Raw genomic sequence first — 19,079 nt, 5'->3', positions numbered from 1 at the left:
TATGCACAAAAAGCTTATTTCTCTAAAATGTTGTGCACAAATTTGTTTACATCCCTGTTAGTGAGCTTTTTTTCTTTGCTAAAATAATCGATCCACCTGAAAGGTGTGGCATATCAAGAAGCTCATTAAACAGTATGATCATTACACAGGTGCACCTTGTGCTGGGGACAAGAAAAAGCCACTAAAATCTGCAATTCTGTCACATAACACAATGCCACAGATGTCTCAAGTTTTGAAGGAGCATGCAATTGGCATGGTGACTGCAGGGATGTCCACCAGAGCTGTTGCCAGAGAATTGAATGTACGTTTCTCTGCCATAAGCTGCCTCCAATGCCGTTTTAGAGAATTTAGCAGTACGTCCAACCAGCCTCACAACCGCAGACCACATGTATGGCATCATGTGGGCGAGCGGTTTGCTGATGTCAATGTTGTGAACAGAGTTCCCCATGTTGGTGGTCGGGTCAGGGTATGGGCAGGCATAAGCTACGGACGACTAACACAAATGCATTTTATCTATGGCAATTTTAATGCACAGACATACCGTGACGAGATCCCGAAGCCCATTCTGTGGCCCATTTTTTTAGCAGATGTTATTGCAGGTGTAGCAAAATGCTTGTCTGCAAAGTTGCTGAGGAGCTGGAAGCAGAGCTTCCATGTCTGTCTGCACCATCTTACTTTTTTAAATCTGTGACCAACAGATATCTATTCCCAGTCAAATTAAATCCATAAATTAGGGCCCAAGTTATTTATTTCAAATGACTGATTTCCTTGTTGCGTTTATATTTGTGTTCAGTATAATAACATGGAGCCACCTTAGATTTCATTTGGTGCCAAACCGTGCTAAAAAACGTAGTTTTTTTCTAAAGCTGTATTATGGTAAACATTAGGTTATCTTGAGAGGAGGAGACCGCAACTCGTCCCAAAAAAAACAGCTTTAGGGACGGTTCATGCAGAGAAATGGTAGCTAGATCCTAAGTAGTCAAAATATGTTCATAGGGGGCCACGTGGCTCAATGCTACATTTCCCGACATGCATATCTGTACATGGGAGGGGCGATTTTGTTTGTGCGCGGGCAGATTTTAAAAAGAAAATGGCGGATATTCATTCTGGAGAGCAATCGGAAAGGTTTGTATCTTTTTAGTTAATAACGTTACTGAAAGTTTTTCTGAAGTTCACTGTTTTGCTGTGAAGAATTGGCGTCCTATCTCAGGGGCTCGTATTGGGTTTTCTATTAAATTAGTATCTTCCTAACGTTAACCTCCAACCTCACTGCCCGGCTAACGTTGGCTACTAACGTTGTTAGCTAGTATCTAACACAGACAATACGCCAATTTTAAAGTAGTCCTAGTGTTAGCTGTGTATCAACGTGGCTAACTAGCCATTTCAGCATCAACTATGCTCAGTGGTTGTGTTGATTTTTCTCTCTCTTTCATTGATGTCACCCGCAGCTCCGACAGCTCTGCTGAACACCAGAAGATGGTAAGACACTCAACAGCTGATTGTGTTGTGGTCTAGGCAGATTTGGTTGCACATAAGGGACAATTATAATATACATAATATAACCTTACTAAAATGATAGCTAGCTGACGAAGTTAGCATACCATTGACGATAACATAGGAATGATCTTAAAGCCCACTCACATTTTGTCTGTTGATCAAGGTCCACCAAGAAGAAATCCCTCAGCAGGGACTTAAAAGAGTTTGCCCTGGGAGTCCAAGCCCAGCAGCTCCTCACCCCAAATCTCCCCGCAGACACACTCCTTCCTCCACCACCACACATATGTCAGAAACAACAGAGGTACAGATGGAGCCGTGTTCTGGAGGCGAGGGGTGGGTAAGGGACCCTGAGGGGGGTGTTCTAACAGAGGGTCGGTCGTTGAGCCCCAGCAGCACGCAAAGGAAATCCTGGAGGAGGTCGACCAGGGGCCGACGCTCTCTCCCTGCCCTCTCCAACACCTCCCAGAGTGAGACCCGAAACTTGTATTTTTCAATGTCAACAACATTGGTTTTGGTGTCTGGGATGGGTGACACTAGTCAGAGCGTCCAATTGGATAGAGGGTAATTGTTTACGTCTTCTTGAGCCGTAAAACATATACTCTTTCCGAGCTATGGATAGAGTCAACTACCTATCCCAGGTTGACCCTAAACAACAATGAATGGCAGTAAGGGAAGGAGGCACAATTGGGGCCTAGTGATTTACAAAATACACTTAAAATACCTGTAAACGCTAAGCTAAATGCCTCTCATCCAGCTCTATGCAGGTCAATCAGCCAATCCCTACCCGAGGAAGAGAGGCTGGAGAAACTGATGGAGGCTTCTATGAGGGTATGTTTAAGTGATTACAATTCGCTAGGGGGTGTGTGTTTTTGAAGGTCAGGCTAACTTCAACCCGAAGATTATTACAACATCTATGTGATCCTGGCTGACAATTTAACTCATTTTCTGTGTGTCCCATCGCTCTCCTCTTTGTCTCCAGCTGGCAGTTGAGAAGTTACAAGACTCACTGAGCACGACACCCAACGGCAGTTTAGAGTCACTTCAGACACAAGGTTGGTAGGATTCTTGTACGTCTGTCAAATAAGTAGTTGTTTTGGATTGTAACATCTAGCAAAAAAACCACATCCAATGTTTACCCCCCTACTGGTTCGGTGCTGTATTTTGAATGGAGCCAGCCGTTTTCTCCATTTCTTCATTCAAAGACTCAATGATGGACACTCTTATTGACGGTTGTGACTGATTTGTGTGATGTATTCTTGTCTCTACCTTCTTGCCTTTTGTGCTGTTGTCTGTGCCCAATTAATGTTTGTACCATGTTTTGTGTTGCTACCATGCTGAATCATGTGTTGCTGCCATGCTATGTTGTCTGTCTCTCTTTATGTAGTGTCTCTTATCGTGATGTGTGTAGTATTGTTCTATATTCCCCCGTATGCGCAGGAGGTCTTTTGCCTTATGGTAGGCCGTCATTGTAAATAATAATGTGTTCTTAACTGACTTGCCTAGTTAAATAAGTTGAGTGCAGTGCACTAGGCATACAGTGCATTTGTTAAGTATTCAGATCCCTTCCCCTTTAACACATTTTATTACGTTACAGCCTTATTCTAAAATGTATTACATGTATTTTTTAATCTACACACAATACCCCATAATGACAGTGAAACCAGGTTTGTAGAAATGTTTGCACATTTACAAAAAACATACCGTATTTACATAGGTATGAGCAAAGGCCTGAATTTTTAAAATATTTTTTTCACCTTTATTTAACCAGGTAGGCAAGTTGAGAACAAGTTCTCATTTACAATTGCGACCTGGCCAAGATAAAGCAAAGCAGTTCGACACATACAACGACACAGAGTTACACATGGAGTAAAATAAACATACAGTCAATACAGTAGAAACAAGTCTATATACGATGTGAGCAAATGAGGTGAGAAGGGAGGTAAAGGCAACAAAAAAAAGGCCATGGTGGCAAAGTAAATACAATATAGCAAGTAAAACACTGGAATGGTAGATTTGCAGTGGAAGAATGTGCAAAGTAGAAATAAAAATAATGGGGTGCAAAGGAGCAAAATAAATACAGTAGGGAAAGAGGTAGTTGTTTGGGCTAAATTATAGATGGGCTATGTACAGGTTCAGTAATCTGTGAGCTGCTCTGACAGCTGAATGCCAAGCGTCACTTTTGGATTCCACCTGGCACCAGCATGTTGGTGGCAGCATCATACTGTGGGGATGTTTTTCAGCTGCAGGGACTGGGAAACTATACAGGATCGAGGGAAAGATGAATGGAGCAAAGTACAGCGAGATCCTTGATGAAAACCTGCTCCAGAGCGCTCAGTACTTCAGACTGGGGTGAAGGTTCACCTTCCAATAGGACAACGACTCTAAGCACACTGCCAAGACAACGCAGGAGTGGCTTCGGAACAAGTCTCTATGCCCTTGAGTGGCCCAGGCAGCCTGGACTTGAACCCGATCTAACATCTCTGGAGAGACCTGAAAATAGCTGGACAGCAATGCTCCCCATCCAACCTGACACAGCTTGAGTGGATCTGCAGAGAAGAATGGGGGAAACTCTCCAAATACACGTGACAAGTAATTTTTGACAAGGGTGCTTCAACAAAGTACTGAGTAAAGGGTCTGAATACTTATGCAAATGTGATACTTAAAAAAACTTGCAAACATTTCTATTTGGGATGCACGATATATCGGAATTGCCCGAGATTATCTAAAAATGCCAACGTCGGTATCGGCTCGATGTCTATCTAGTTTGTGCAAAACCGATGTCAAAGCTGACTTGAACACCTATATAACGCCACGTAAAATACACGTGCAACACAGCATTCCTAACCTAGCCCACAATGTCTGCTGTGTGGATCTTGCAGTCAACAATTTGAGCAATCATTTGAAAGGGTAAGAACATTTCAGCAAGACGACTTAAGGCGAAATCCGTTAACGCCAAGATAATGGAATTGTGTCACTGCTATTAGCTTCACAACATACTATGGAACGCTGTTTAGGTTGTTGCGTGTCCAAAAATACATGTCAATTAACACTGTCAAAGCTGTACAAAAAAGTCTGCAAACACCAGCCACGAACAATGTGTTTACAATAATGTGTTGGTAACACAGCATTATTTGTTGGACTGCAACTTCTGGCGTAGCTAGCTAGCACAAATAGAACCCGCCTGAAAACAATGACCAGTAGAAACTGGTCTCCCAATCACAGCCGGATGTGATCCAGCCTGGATTCGAACCAGGGACTGTAGTGACGCCTCTTGCACTAAGATGCAATGCCTTAGACTGCTGCGTGTGTATGTTACTATTGAACTGTACTAGAATGCTTAAGGCTGCAAACATTTTGAATATCGGTTTCTTTTTTTTGGAGGGGCAAGGAAAATATCGGCCAAACATTCATTGGTGCATCACTAATTTCGACAAACCTGTTTTTGCTCTGTCATTATGGGGTATTGTGTATAGCTTGATGTGGGCGGGGTAAACTATTTAACCTATTTTAGAATAAGACTGTTACATTACAATGTGGAAAAAGTCAGGGTCTGAATACTTTCCAAATGCACTGTAAGTGTTGTCTAATAGTGTTATCTTCCGTTACTGCCTTTCTCTTCCCTGTCTCAGTGGAGGATGTACAGAAGGGGTGGTGTTGCCTGGCCAAAGACCTACGCAGTGAGCCACAGTGTCAACAACCTCCCACAAGCACAGCCAAGTAATGCTGTCTCTAGTCAATCTCATTTTGTTCACTGGCTTAACATCCTTAAGCATACATACTTACTTTTTTCCTGAGCAGTCTATTTTACCCTTTCTCTTCTATGCACCAACTTTTTTCTGATCCTTTAACATGAGAAATCTGGACGATACGAGTATTGCGATACTCGTCAGTATCGTTGCAAGGAAACAAAACCCAAAGCAGTTTTAACTTCTTTAGGAAAACAACCCTAGTGTTGGAAACAAACAGCATCAGAGTTTCATGTAATTTCCCCCCCCAAGCACAACATGTTATTTTACATACAACAGGTTTTTAAAGGAACAAAGAGTTTGGCCTGCTACGGGTTTTCATTTTGACATGGAGAAAATGATTGCAATTCTGGTATCGGCACAGCCCAAAAGAAAAAGGACTGTCGTTCTTCTCTGTTGACCTTTATTTCTAGTTCAGGCCTTTCTGTAGTCATTCAGCCATCTGTTATGAATCCCTTTTGACTGTCTCTTTCTCGCTAGTGACACTGCAATGCAGAACACCTTGGAGCAGACCAGGAAGGCTATACACAGGTAACTGATTCTCTGTGTGTGTGTGTGTGCACGTGCGCAATGAATAACAATTGTGATTGTGATTCAGGCTGCAGGCTGAGAGTGCATCTTGGGACTCCCTGTTAGACAAGCATCGGAGTAAAGCTGAAGAATTGGCCAGGTGAGCACATTCACACGCACAAATGACATGCACTCGTTCTGCACTCCCCATGCTCCTAAGTTTTGGGTTGTCAATAAAGTGATTTGTCTTCATGTGCCTGGTGCTCCAGGCCTGGTATTCATAGCTGACTTTGAAAAGGCCTTTGATAAAGTATGACTGGAGGTGTAAAATATAAATGCCTGGAATATTTGGAGAATCTTTTATAAAATGGGTTAAAGTTATGTACAGTAACCCTATGTGTAGAACAGTAAATAATAGCTACTTCTCAAAGTTTTAAACTGTCAACAGGAGTAAAACCAGGTTGTCCACTATCGGCATATCTCCTTATTATTGCCATCGAAATGATAGCTGTTAATCAGATCCAACAATGATATTAAGGGGTTAGTAATCCAGGGCTTGAAAACGAAGGTGTCATTTATACGCTGATGATTCGTGTTTTCTTTTAAATCCATAATTTGGATCCCTCCACAGCCTCATAGAAGATCTAGATAATTTTTCTAACCTCTCTTGATTACAACCAAATGATAAGTTTACTGTCTTACATATTGGATCATAAAAAAATGCAATTTTTACTTTACCATGTAGTTTACCAATAAAATGGTCTGATGGTTGATGTGGACATACTCGGTATACATATCCCGAAAGAAATGATCTCACTCCAATAACTTTTAATAGAAAGTTAGCAAAAATTGATTAGATCTTGCTACCATGGGAAGGATAACACCTGTCTATTCCTGGAAAAATAACCCTGATTAACTCTAGTCATATCACAGTTTACCTATTTGCTTATGGTCTTGCCTACACCTAGCGACCTGTTTTTATTATATGGGCAAAAAAATATATATTTGATTTGGAACGGCAAGCCAGACAAAATTTAAAAGGGCCTATTTATATAATGAATATGAATTCGGAGGGCAGAAATGATTAAATATTAAAGCATTAGACCTCTCTCTGAAGGCGTCAGTCATCCAAAAGTTATACATAAATCCGAACTGGTTCTCTAGCAAATTTGTAAGAATGTCTCACCCCATGTTCAAGAATGGCCTTTTCCCATTACCTCACTTTTGGTCATTTGAAAAGGAAATCATCTCCAATATCATTATTTGTTTAAATCAGCCATAGAAAGTTGTTTGCAATTTCAGTTTAATCCACCAGAAAAAACAGAACTAATATTGGGGTTAAACTCAAATATACTATTTGATAATAAACATCTTTGTAAATTAAATCATAAATAGGACTGGTGGAGTTATGTCACACATGCAGCTAGCAAAAATATATGGAAATGGCTGTTCTACCCAAAATTACAACCAACTAATTGCAGCGTTTCCATAGTCCCTGTGTCCAAGGAAGCGAAGGTAACCTACCTAAATGATTACCGCCCCGTGGCACTCACGTCGGTAGCCATGAAGTGCTTTGAAAGGCTGGTCATGGCTCACATTGCACACTCTTGGCATTCTCTCAACCAGCTTCATGAGGTAGTCACCTGGAATGCATTTCAATTAACAGGTGTGCCTTGTTAGAAGTTCATTTCTGTAATTTCTTTCCTCCTTAATGCATTTCAGCCAATCAGTTGCGTTTTGACAAGGGTAGGGGTGGTATACACAAGATGGCCCTATTTTGGTAAAAGACCAAGTCCATATTATGGCAAGAAAAGCTCAAATAAGGAAAGAGAAACGACAGTCGACCATGACTTGAAGACATGAATGTATGTGGAAAACTCGATGTGGAAAATTTCAGCAACTTTGAAAGTTTCAAGTGCAGTCGCAAAAACCATCAAGGGCTATGATGACAGGCTCTCAAGAGGACCGCCACAGGAAAGGAAGACACAGTTACCTCTGATGCAGAGTATAAGTTCAATTGAATTACCAGCCTCAAATTGCAGCCCAAATAAATGCTTCACAGAGTTCAAATAAGACACATCTCAACATCAACTGCTCAGAGGAGACTGTGTGAATCAGGCATTCGTGGTTGAATTGCTGTAAAGAAGCCACTACTAAAGGACACCAATAAGAAAAGGAGACTTGCTTGGGCCAAGAAACACGCACAATGGACATTAGACCGGTGGAAATCTGTCCTTTGGTCTGATGAGTCCAAATTCGAGATGTTTGGTTCCAACTGCCACGTCTTTGTGAGACGCAGAGTAGTGGAACGGATGATCTCTGCATGTGTGGTTCCCACCGTGAAGCATGGAGGAGAAGGTGTGATGGTGCTTTGCTGGTGACACGGTCTGTGACGTATTTAGAATTCAAGGCACACTTAACCAGCATGGCTACCACAGCATTCTGCAGCGATTCGCCATCCCATCTGGTTTGGGCTTAGTCCCACTATCATTTGTTTTTCAACAGGACAATGGCCCAACACACCTCCAGGCTGTGTATGGTCTATTTGACCAAGAAGGAGAGTGATGGAGTGCTGCATCAGATGATCTGGCCTTCACAATCCCCCAACTTAATCCAATTAAGATGGTTTGGGATGAGTTGGACCGCAGAGTGAAGGAAAAGCAGGCAACAAGTGCTCAGCATATGTGAGAACTCCTTCAAGACTGTTGGAAAAGCATTTCAGGCGAAGCTGGTTGAGAGAATGCCAAGAGTGTGCAAAGCTGTCATCAAGGCAAAGGGTGACTACTTTGAGGATTCTAAAATATATTTTGATTGTACACTTTTCTGGTTACTACATGATTTCATAGTTTTGTCTTGACTATTCTACAATGTAGAAAATAGTAACAATATAGAACCTTCTGAATGAGTAGGTGTGTCAATTTTTGACTGGTACAAAAAATATATGGGGATTGTAAATGCAGACAATTACATTGATGGAAGCTACAGTCTATCTGCAATATTAAAGCTGATCTGCCCCCAATGCTTGTTCATTGTACAGCATGGCATGATAACGATACAAGAGTTGGCTACAGACCATTTTAGGGCCATGGTTTTTGGTTTGTGTAAATGTCGGCATACCTCCTCCTTTCCCTTTGCAGGCGAGTGGAGCAGTGCCAGGAGACGGGGGTGACATTAGACCCTAGCTGCCTGGCCCAGTCCTCACAGAGCCAGCTCATCCTGAACAAACCTGATTACCACAGCCTGCTCTGCAGACAGCAGCCCGTACTGTCGACTATGGACATGGTGGTAAGACGGACAAACTAGTGTTATACCACCTGGGGACGGTTTCTTGGACACAGATTAGGCCTAGTCCTAGACTAAAAGCAAGCTCATTGGAGAATCTCTGTTGAAATAGTTTTATAGTCTGGTATTTGGCTTTTTGTGTCCAGGAAAAAGGCCGGTGGAGTTTAAAATGTTCTATTGGGCAAATCTTAACATCCATCTAAGTCACATTTTCACTTAGTCATGCATTTATGTCAATAGGAGACTATAAATAATTCTAAATTTGACTGAAGTGGAAGTTAGGATTCACCCCTCAGTGTTCTGTGTAAAATGCTCAGAAAGTAAAAGATGTTAGCTGCAGTGCACACATTGTAGTTCAATGCAATATGGTTTTTTTTGACAGCTAATGTGTCTGTGAACAGTGTCCGTACTTGCCTTCAGGGTTTGAGCAACTTTTTTTTTTTTCAATATTTATCACACCCTTGTGTGTGTGTGAATTAATCTAACATAAAACGTCAATTAATAGCCTGAGCAAGGGCTGGGCGGTATACTTTATTTGACTGTATACTGGTATTGCTGCACAGACCGGTTTGTCTTTTAGTTTATCTTTGTGTAACAGTATTTTAATGTTTGGTTTGTTTAAATGTTACATCACTCCTCTGTGTGTAATGTCTGTTTTTATAGTTTATTCCGTTTGCTACTCGTCTTCTCTCTCCTTCCCCACATACCCAGCTCATTTTCACTCAAGGAAAGCAGCTTTTGCTCTACCATGAGTCACTACCTAGCTAATACAGCCTGATACCAAATATCTTTACAACTAAACCAAGATGGACCCACAGCCTGTCGTTTCCAATGAGAACAAATTAGTCTTAGTGGGCAGAGCCAAGCACAAGGAAGTGAGATCCTGTTGGTGCGTTCTAATATACTTCTGCATATTTCCATTAGGGAAGGCCTACTCTGAAGTGCGCGTGTGCAGTAACTAAATTTGCCTTTGCACTCCTAAACGTGATTTAAATATATAAAAAAACTTTTGCACGGGTAAAGTCTACAAAACTTATCTGCTCTATTCATAACAGATGATAGTTTTGGGAACACAAAACTATTGAAATCAAGTGTTTAATTAATGACTGTTTGCAGAATGTCACTCAATCTATCCCGTTCCATCTTCTCCCACTGCCGGCCAGTGGGCTTCCTCTCACTACCATTTACATTTATACGTCCGGTGAAATATGTCTCCTTGTACAACAGTATATTCTGAATCTTAGAGGAATAGGCAAGGCATTCATATTTTACTTACATTACATGTCCTCTTACTTGATGTAACATCTAATTAGCGTCCCCTGAGAAACGCTGACCAATATTTTGGTTCCTACCCTGTCACATTAACCCCTCGTTGTCATGTCAAACAATACTGTATTCAAAGTGCCCAGTCACTTCATTCAAAGTTTGATCGAACAATATAAAATAATCAGAATGTAGAAAGCCCCATTTTTAAAACGCTTGACTGTACAGTACAAGTCAAAAGTTTGGACACCTACTCATTCATGGGTTTTTCTGTATTTTTACTTTTCTCTACATTGTAGAATAATAGTAAAGACATCAAAACTATGGAATCATGTAGTAACCAAAAAAGTGTTAAACAAATCAAAATATATTATATTCAAAGGAGCCACCCTTTGCCTTGACAGCTCTGCGCACTCTTGGCATTCTCTCAACCAGCTTCACCTGGAATGCTTTTCAAACATTCTTGAAGGAGTTCCCACATATGCTGAGCACTTGTTGGCTGTTTTTCCTTCACTCTGCGGTCCAACTCATCCCAAACCATCTCAATTGGGTTGAGGTCAGGTGATTTGTGGAGACCAGGTCATCTGATGCATCACTCTCCTTGGTAAAATAACCAACAATCTCAAATTTGGACAGATTTCAACGAGTCCATTGCTTGTGTTTCTTGGCCCAAGCAAGTCTCTTCTTCTTGTCCTTTAAAATAAACTAGGCAAGTCAGTTAAGAACACATTCTTACTTACACTGGCTTTTGTTGGAGATGGGCGCATATCGAAGGCTGGCGTTTTATTACCGTTTGAGTTGTGAAAAGCTCACATCACCCTCTTAAATTGTGGTTTGCTAGCGCTACATGTAATAAAAACCCATTATCTTCCTCCATAGATGGACACCCAGTGTAAGATGGTCAGGGAGCTGCTGTCCATACTCGAACAGTCTCAGCTACTGGTGAAGGAGACAAGCTGCAGATTGGGTAAGGATATGTCTGGGTGGATGAATGGATGTAGTGGTTCTCAGGGTTGTGTTCCGTAGGGCAGAATGTTTGCAAAACCTTTTATTTTTTATATATATATATACACAGTGCCTTGCGAAAGTATTCGGCCCCCTTGAACTTTGCAACCTTTTGCCACATTTCAGGCTTCAAACATAAAGCTATAAAACTGTATTTTTTTGTGAAGAATCAACAACAAGTGGGACACAATCATGAAGTGGAACGACATTTATTGGATATTTCAAACTTTTTTAACAAATCAAAAACTGAAAAATTGGGCGTGCAAAATTATTCAGCCCCTTTACTTTCAGTGCAGCAAACTCTCTCCAGAGTTCAGTGAGGATCTCTGAATGATCCAATGTTGACCTAAATGACTAATGATGATAAATACAATCCACCTGTGTAATCAAGTCTATAAATGCACCTGCACTGTGATAGTCTCAGAGGTCCGTTAAAAGCGCAGAGAGCATCATGAAGAACAAGGAACACACCAGGCAGGTCCGAGATACTGTTGTGAAGAAGTTTAAAGCCGGATTTGGATACAAAAAGATTTCCCAAGCTTTAAACATCCCAAGGAGCACTGTGCAAGTGATAATATTGAAATGGAAGGAGTATCAGACCACTGCAAATCTACCAAGACCTGGCCGTCCCTCTAAACTTTCAGCTCATACAAGGAGAAGACTGATCAGCGATGCAGCCAAGAGGCCCATGATCACTCTGGATGAACTGCAGAGATCTACAGCTGAGGTGGGAGACTCTGTCCATAGGACAACAATCAGTCGTATATTGCACAAATCTGGCCTTTATGGAAGAGTGGCAAGAAGAAAGCCATTTCTTAAAGATATCCATAAAAAGTGTCGTTTAAAGTTTGCCACAAGCCACCTGGGAGACACACCAAACATGTGGAAGAAGGTGCTCTGGTCAGATGAAACCAAAATGGAACTTTTTGGCAACAATGCAAAACGTTATGTTTGGCGTAAAAGCAACACAGCTCATCACCCTGAACACACCATCCCCACTGTCAAACGTGGTGGCAGCAGCATGGTTTGGGCCTGCTTTTCTTCAGCAGGGACAGGGAAGATGGTTAAAATTGATGGGAAGATGGATGGAGCCAAATACAGGACCATTCTGGAAGAGAACCTGATGGAGTCTGCAAAAGACCTGAGACTGGGACGGAGATTTGTCTTCCAACAAGACAATGATCCAAAACATAAAGCAAAATCTACAATGGAATGGTTAAAAAATAAACACATCCAGGTGTTAGAATGGCCAAGTCAAAGTCCAGACTTGAATCCAATCGAGAATCTGTGGAAAGAACTGAAAACTGCTGTTCACAAATGCTCTCCATCCAACCTCACTGAGCTCGAGCTGTTTTGCAAGGAGGAATGGAAAAAAATGTCAGTCTCTCGATGTGCAAAACTGATAGAGACATACCCCAAGCGACTTACAGCTGTAATCGCAGCAAAAGGTGGCGCTACAAAGTATTAACTTAAGGGGGCTGAATAATTTTGCACGCCCAATTTTTCTGTTTTTTATTTGTTCAAGTTTGAAATATCCAATAAATGTCGTTCCACTTCATGATTGTGTCCCACTTGTTGTTGATTCTTCACAAAAAAATAGTTTTATATCTTTATCTTTGAAGCCTGAAATGTGGAAAAAGGTCGCAAAGTTCAAGGGGGCCGAATACTTTCGCAAGGCACTGTATGTCTAATAAATTGCTTATTTAATGAAAAATAACAATTTATATTTGGATCATTTAATTCCCAGAGCCTTCTTTGGCAGTTGAAATGTTCAGTCTGATCAGGTGGGTGTTAGGAAGCAAATTTCAATATAGTTGCATGCAGAGTCCTGAGAGGATGGTCTAGAGCCTACCTGGATGAACAGTCATTGGTCTTTTATAAGCAGGTCACCATGTGATGATGTGTGCCAAAAGTTCCATCCCACCTGAACGGGCTGAAATTCCAGGCATTTTCTTTCAAATAGCTCTTACAAAAAGTGCATTATCATAATTTAAAAAATGTCACTGACCTCAGTGTGGAAATATTTATAAACAGGAAAATTAACTTAACTGCACCTCCCCTTTTAAAAGAATAAAATTGTTTTAGAATATACTGAATGTGTTTTTAAAATGTATTTGTTGTGATCGTGTATTAAGTGTGTACTTCTATTCCCCCCCCCCCCCCCATCAGCAACTGATGTGGGATTCCAGGAACTCTCCTCTGACCCAGTCAGGGATCTACTGGCAGGACCCCCACCCTCTGTATCAACCAACGCATCATCCTAGTACCTCTGTCTTAGGGTTGTCACAATACAGAATCACGGTACAACCATGCTAGATTTTTCATGGCAAAAAAAAATAACTAAGCAGACTGAATTCTGGCTTTGTACAAGCAAGGCAAAGACCTTTAATAGAAATGACTGTATTGTGACCTTTCGTCTCGTCCAGGTTCACTCAATGAATGACCAATAGAAAGATCAGTCTGGCTTTTTCTGTGTTTTCTATATTTATGGGTCTTCACTCTGTACCCATGGCTCTCTAAGTTAGCTGTTCTCTTTGGTGCCTTGTGGTTGTTTGTAAATAATAGTCTCTGTTATCTTTCTTCATGGGATGAATGTTGATTATTTCTGCTATAGCCTATCTATTGTAATCTTATTCCACCACTATACTATGGCACCTTATTCCTTATATAGTGCACTAATTTGTACCAGAGTGCTATGGGCCCTTGGTCAAAAGTATTACTTTTATATAGGTTACAGGGTGCCATTTGGGACGGACACCCCACTCTCCCTACAAAACGTATGCTGTTGGCCACCAGAGGGCAATCTCACCTTTTTATTTAGGCAGTTTATGAATATTCACCTATAGTAAAAGATGTAGAAAATATTCACCTGCAGTGGATGTCTTTTGGGGCTAATTTGCGCGATACCAGCTTTCCTTTATTTTCCTGTATATTCTTGTAAAAAAAAAATGTGAATGACTTTTACATTATTAACAGCAATTATCTGAATTTGTCTTTTACTTTCTGACCATTGAATTGGTGGTTTTAAAACCAGGTCCCAATCCTTTTTGTTTTTAACCCTTCATAAACAAGAAAATGTGAAATGTTATTCCATCCCAACTCCTTTGAAACATGACTGGTTTCAGTGTGTAACAAGGGGATGAATTCTCTTTACACACAACTTGTTAGTTCTCACAAAACACCCTTGTATCTTATGTATTATAATTTACTCACTGTCCCTTTCTTATCCTGTAATCTTTTCTGTTTTGGCCAGAGATTCGGTCCTCTCTTCTCTCCTCTGGCACTGCTGTCTTCCTCTGTCCCTTCTCCTGTCCATCAGGGAGGAAGCCCCTCCCCCACCTCACCGTGATTCCCTCCCTCTCCTTTCACCAGGTTACTGATGCAGAACGAAGGCCTGACATTATGCCAAGTATTTCATAACCCCCCCCCCCCCCTTTTTTTTTTTCCTTTTTCAATATCATTCACTCACTATCACCTCTTAAATATTCTCACCGTATTTCATGCTATATGGTTGTGCCTCTTACCAGGAGAAACATGAACAATTGAATGTGGCCCTGACATCAATGAGGAATAATGCCTCAGATAACTGTAACAGTCAATAGTTACATTTGCATGAACAGTGTGATGTCTTTTTTTTTAAGAAACTGTGTGAAAGGAATTAGACTGGTTCAAATTCTGCCCAACTAGGAAAGGTGTCCTGCACCTAATGACTCAAATCACCATGATATTTGGTCTTATTTATTGCTGAATTACAAACATGTATTTTCTGTGGGCTGTTCTTGCATTGGGGGGTGGTGCATGGTGAGAATGAGAGAGAGGACAGAGGGAGAAAAGTGGGGTCGTGAGCACGGGAGAGTCATGGAGGGAGGGTGGTGCACGGCAAGGGATCGATTCTTATTTGGATGGAAATAAGGCTGGGTGCTTGTGGAATGAGAGGGAGGGCATCTCCTGCTTACAAATTGAAAGAAGTCAAGTCACGTATTCAGGTACTGAAGAAACATTCACAGAACAAACGGGATCTAAAAAGAAATATAGTAGAGAACTAGATACAAAATATGGATTAGCACATTAGTTATTGATCATGTATACTTTCTTTAGATTTGACATCACTGCTTTACATTTAGTCTTACAATATAGAGTTTGCAAATGGACCAAAAATGTATTCAAATAAACTGGGTTGAACGTGAATGTTTTTTTGTGACCCGTAATATGCCTGGTCCTACTTTTGATGTGTAAATGCCTGTCGGTGCTATAAAAATGTTTCTCTCCCTGTTAGGCCAGGTCTTTATGAAATCTACTCCCTCTCCCTTCTCTAACTTCAGATTGATTAGGCATAGACTGGAAGAGGGATGCACCGAGCGTCAGCAGAATCCACGGCCAGTTTTGTCCCGTGCACTCCCCTTCGTGGTGTGCACACCTATTATTCCAGCACAGCAGTCAGCCTTCTCTCCATGTCTATTCAGTCTCCCAACTCATCTAGCGGAGCTGCTCTCTCATCTGAGTGATAAACTGCAGCAAAATCGTCCACGTTTGCAGAAAAAAATGGACGTTTGTATTCAATCTGTTCTGTATATATTTCTCACACTAAAAGACATGAGGATGCTTCATGGGATGTTTCTGAACACGTCCTGTTTGTTGGTGTGATTTGTTCCAATTTGACAAATTTTTTGTAGACAAATTATAAGATACTTCAATATTGGTCCCAGTTACTGTATGAGTCAGTCATTGATTTGATCAATGGATGGAGTGTGGTGGTAATTCAATCGACTGACAGTTCAGGGTTGAGGGGATCTTGACAGTAAAGAAAACATACACCACTAATTACAATTGTGTCAGACTGACACTTAGCCAAATCCAATAAGTACCCCCTTATTCAAACTCAACCCCTTGATCTGCCCCCTGAAAACTTAGTGTGCCACTGAGGTCAAGACCTCTCGACAGTATACTATTGTAGCAGAAGTGCTTCCGTGAAGTCTTTTCGCATAAAAAATAACCATGCCTGTGACCTGAATGCCAGCCTTAGCTCAGTGGGCAAACACTGATTAGGGTAATCTGCATGTCAGGGAAGGGAGCGAAACTGGTTCAATACAAAAGTCTAAAATAGCCGACTGAAGTTTTTCATATGACCCTGGATTAGTTTATATGAAACAGGAAAATGTCTACAAAAAAATCACATGGAAAGTAAATATCTAATCAAATACAATCTGACGCAGTAGCATCGTGAATTGAATGCGCGATATTGTATGGTCACAGAGTTGTCTGTGACTTCATGAGCAGCAGGGAGAAAACAGCAAAGGAAAACGCTAACCTTTATCGGGGGAAAAGATCTGAGAAAACACACACCACTGCAGCCAAGAGTGTTACGGAATTCAACTTTCCGTGGCTGCCCGGTGGAAAAGAATGCCATTATAACTTTCAGCAAACATTTTTTTCCTCAAAAGTGATTTTTTTTTTTACGTGGGAGGAGAATGACTGTCCCAGCTGAGGACCCGTAAAAATATACTGGTGATCATTTTGTTGTTAGCTAACTATTTAGCATGCCAGCGTCGTTGCCTTTTAAACTAGCATTGCCCACTTGCAAAATTTTGTTTGGAATAATTAAATCAGTTGCGATTCTATTTTATCACACATCAAGCTAGCTAGTTATGTTCTGAGCTTTTAGCATTGTGGTCCTCGTTAACATTTTTAGCCACTTTTAATTCAGTTAGCGTTATTTACTTGCGCCAGCATTAGTTATCTAAAATTAACCCACACTTTACCTGTTATTTGCATAGCTAGTGTTATCAAATTATAGTAATTTAGTTATTTTCTTTACCGATGCCATACGAGTTTGTTTTACGCACTTGAAGTATCTAGCTAACTGGCTACTTAGAGAGCTAATTTGGTAATTAGCTACACTAGCTAGCGCGACCTGGTGTTCTGTGAACGATGCACACTGGTCCTGGCGCTGCCTTTTCCAGTCTGCGAAAACAATACTCTTGTTTTGATAAGCCCCTTTGAACCACCGCAAGTGTGATTTATTAACGTATGACTCTAGCTAGAAAGGTGTTCGGACATTTTGCTTGGTCTTTATTTATTTTGCATTATTTTGAATGCATATTTTATTCGCCGGACAGAACGCTTTTCTTCTTGTTTTAGCGTGAGGCGCTGTCTGCCAGCTCCATAGTTAGTGTATGTGTCCGTTGCTTTTTTCCCTCTGTATGTTTCTTAGGGCTACACAGCTAGCTTGCCAGTTGCTTAGTTAGCAGCATTTATTCGCTAGCTTACCGTGGTTATTGACATCGGCGAGCAGCACAAACCGTTTATGAATGTGGAACTGCTTTGGAATTGTATTTTTTAGGTTAACTAGCTGGCTGTAATTAATTACTATCAGCCAGTGGCGTATGATTTGCGCTGGGGGTTTCATTGTTAGCTAGCTATCTGGCTAATTGTGTGAATTCGATTGTGAGGAAAGGACCTAGGTTTCTTTGAAAGTAGCTATGGATGATCAGACGCGAATGCTGGCAGGTCTCGCCGGACTCGGCGGGTTATCACAAGGCGACGTTGGCGACCCAGACTCTGTTAGAAAACAGCTCGGTCAACCGCAACAAGACATTGGGGATATTCTACAACAGATCATGGCCATCACAGACGAAAGCCTGGACGAGGCGCAGGCCAGGTAAAAAAACGTGCTGTGAAGATGAGACGAGATGTTTTTGTTAATGCTGTCTTGTGTTCTGTTGCTCGCTTGTTGCCTGGTACAGTACAATGATGGATATTTTTTGATGTGATGCACGCTGCTTTATTCAGTCACTTGTGGTTTGTCAACAACAGAAGATTTCATTATCTGACAAATAATATATTGGTGGGCAAACGTTACACGAAAAGAAGAAGCAGGCTCCTCACATAGACGCACAGAATATTGCTCTACGCTATAGCCTAGCCCAGAGGTGCCAAACATACGGCTCAGGGTCCGGATTCGGCCCGCGAGGGGACCAATCTTGCGGGTGGTTTAAGTAAAGTCATTTGTATTTTAGTGTGGAGGAAAACGAAGTCAAAATACTTAAAAATTACTAAAACAAAATCTTAACTGTGTAGCAATGATAATGGACCTACATTCATAGAGTTTCTTGACTGTGTCCAGCTCGCCAAAAAAAATGAAAGCTAAACAGAGCATCAAATTCCCCCAAAATATGATTTTGGAAGGAAAGGAAATCTAACACATTTTCAGTGCAGCTCTCCGGGTGGACTTCATTGAAAACCGAATGCGGCCGCATGGCAAAATTAGTTTGACACCCCTGGCTTAGCCCGTTCATAGACGCAAACCACCGTTAATGCCTAGTGACAATAGTACCTTCTGGCCAGGGTAGTTGTGTTAAGAGCCCCACTGTTTATGCTAAACGTTAACATGCATTGTTTGTGGTACAGGTTTGGAAACATAATAAACGTATCTTTCATATCAGGGAAAAATAATAATAAAAAAATAAAAAAAAGTAAAATTACTACACCTTTTTATAGGGCTTTTTTAGGGTTCCCACATGGCCATATTTCCATCTTAAAGCGCTTGTTTTACAGAAGACAGCCGACTGACTACCTGTGCCAATTGGCTTTCGGCATCTCGAAACACCTGTGTAAACGGAAAACTGACGCCGCACAAAATTGTTGTTACTTTAACATACTGTCTGCTGCAACTGTGTTAAAACCAGTTAAAGCAGTGTACAATAAGTGTATGTTTTGCGTTTGTGAAATTATTTTGATATTAAAGAGGGCTTTATGTTTCTAGAACTATACCGCTAT

General features: G+C 41.1%; 2 protein-coding genes across 8 annotated transcripts in view; both read left to right on the top strand.

Annotated features, from left to right (window-relative positions):
• The first annotated feature begins 1,023 nt into the window (after nt 1-1,023).
• On the top strand, nt 1,024-15,928 carry dsn1 (DSN1 component of MIS12 kinetochore complex). 2 transcript variants are annotated; one of them, XM_031827159.1, is made up of 12 exons: nt 1,024-1,125; nt 1,449-1,479; nt 1,661-1,964; nt 2,252-2,325; nt 2,477-2,549; nt 5,127-5,214; nt 5,724-5,774; nt 5,842-5,913; nt 8,891-9,038; nt 11,178-11,265; nt 13,473-13,604; nt 15,626-15,928. In XM_031827159.1, the coding sequence occupies exons 1-11, from the start codon at nt 1,091-1,093 to the stop codon at nt 13,565-13,567; spliced, it is 1,059 nt and encodes a 352-aa protein (XP_031683019.1). In that variant the 5' UTR covers nt 1,024-1,090; the 3' UTR covers nt 13,568-13,604; nt 15,626-15,928. The 2 variants fall into 2 exon arrangements, with proteins under 2 accessions (XP_031683019.1, XP_020341852.2); XM_020486263.2 differs by lacking the exon at nt 15,626-15,928 and having other exon boundaries at nt 13,473-15,491.
• Nucleotides 15,929-16,353: 425 nt separating this feature from the next.
• pbx4 (pre-B-cell leukemia transcription factor 4) overlaps nt 16,354-19,079 on the top strand; it is a 49,740-nt gene continuing 47,014 nt past the window's right edge. The window contains exon 1 of one of the 6 annotated variants that reach the window (XM_020486252.2): nt 16,354-17,961. In XM_020486252.2, the coding sequence (XP_020341841.1) occupies nt 17,783-17,961 (179 nt within the window). In that variant the 5' untranslated portion in view covers nt 16,354-17,782. The remainder of the gene's footprint in view (nt 17,962-19,079) is intronic. The other 5 variants (XM_031827156.1, XM_031827155.1, XM_031827157.1 and 2 more) reach the window with 5 other exon arrangements.

Source organism: Oncorhynchus kisutch, linkage group LG6 (assembly GCF_002021735.2).
Source record: "Oncorhynchus kisutch isolate 150728-3 linkage group LG6, Okis_V2, whole genome shotgun sequence".
Classification (NCBI taxonomy): domain Eukaryota; kingdom Metazoa; phylum Chordata; class Actinopteri; order Salmoniformes; family Salmonidae; genus Oncorhynchus; species Oncorhynchus kisutch.
This window is presented reverse-complemented; position numbering and strand designations above follow the sequence as displayed.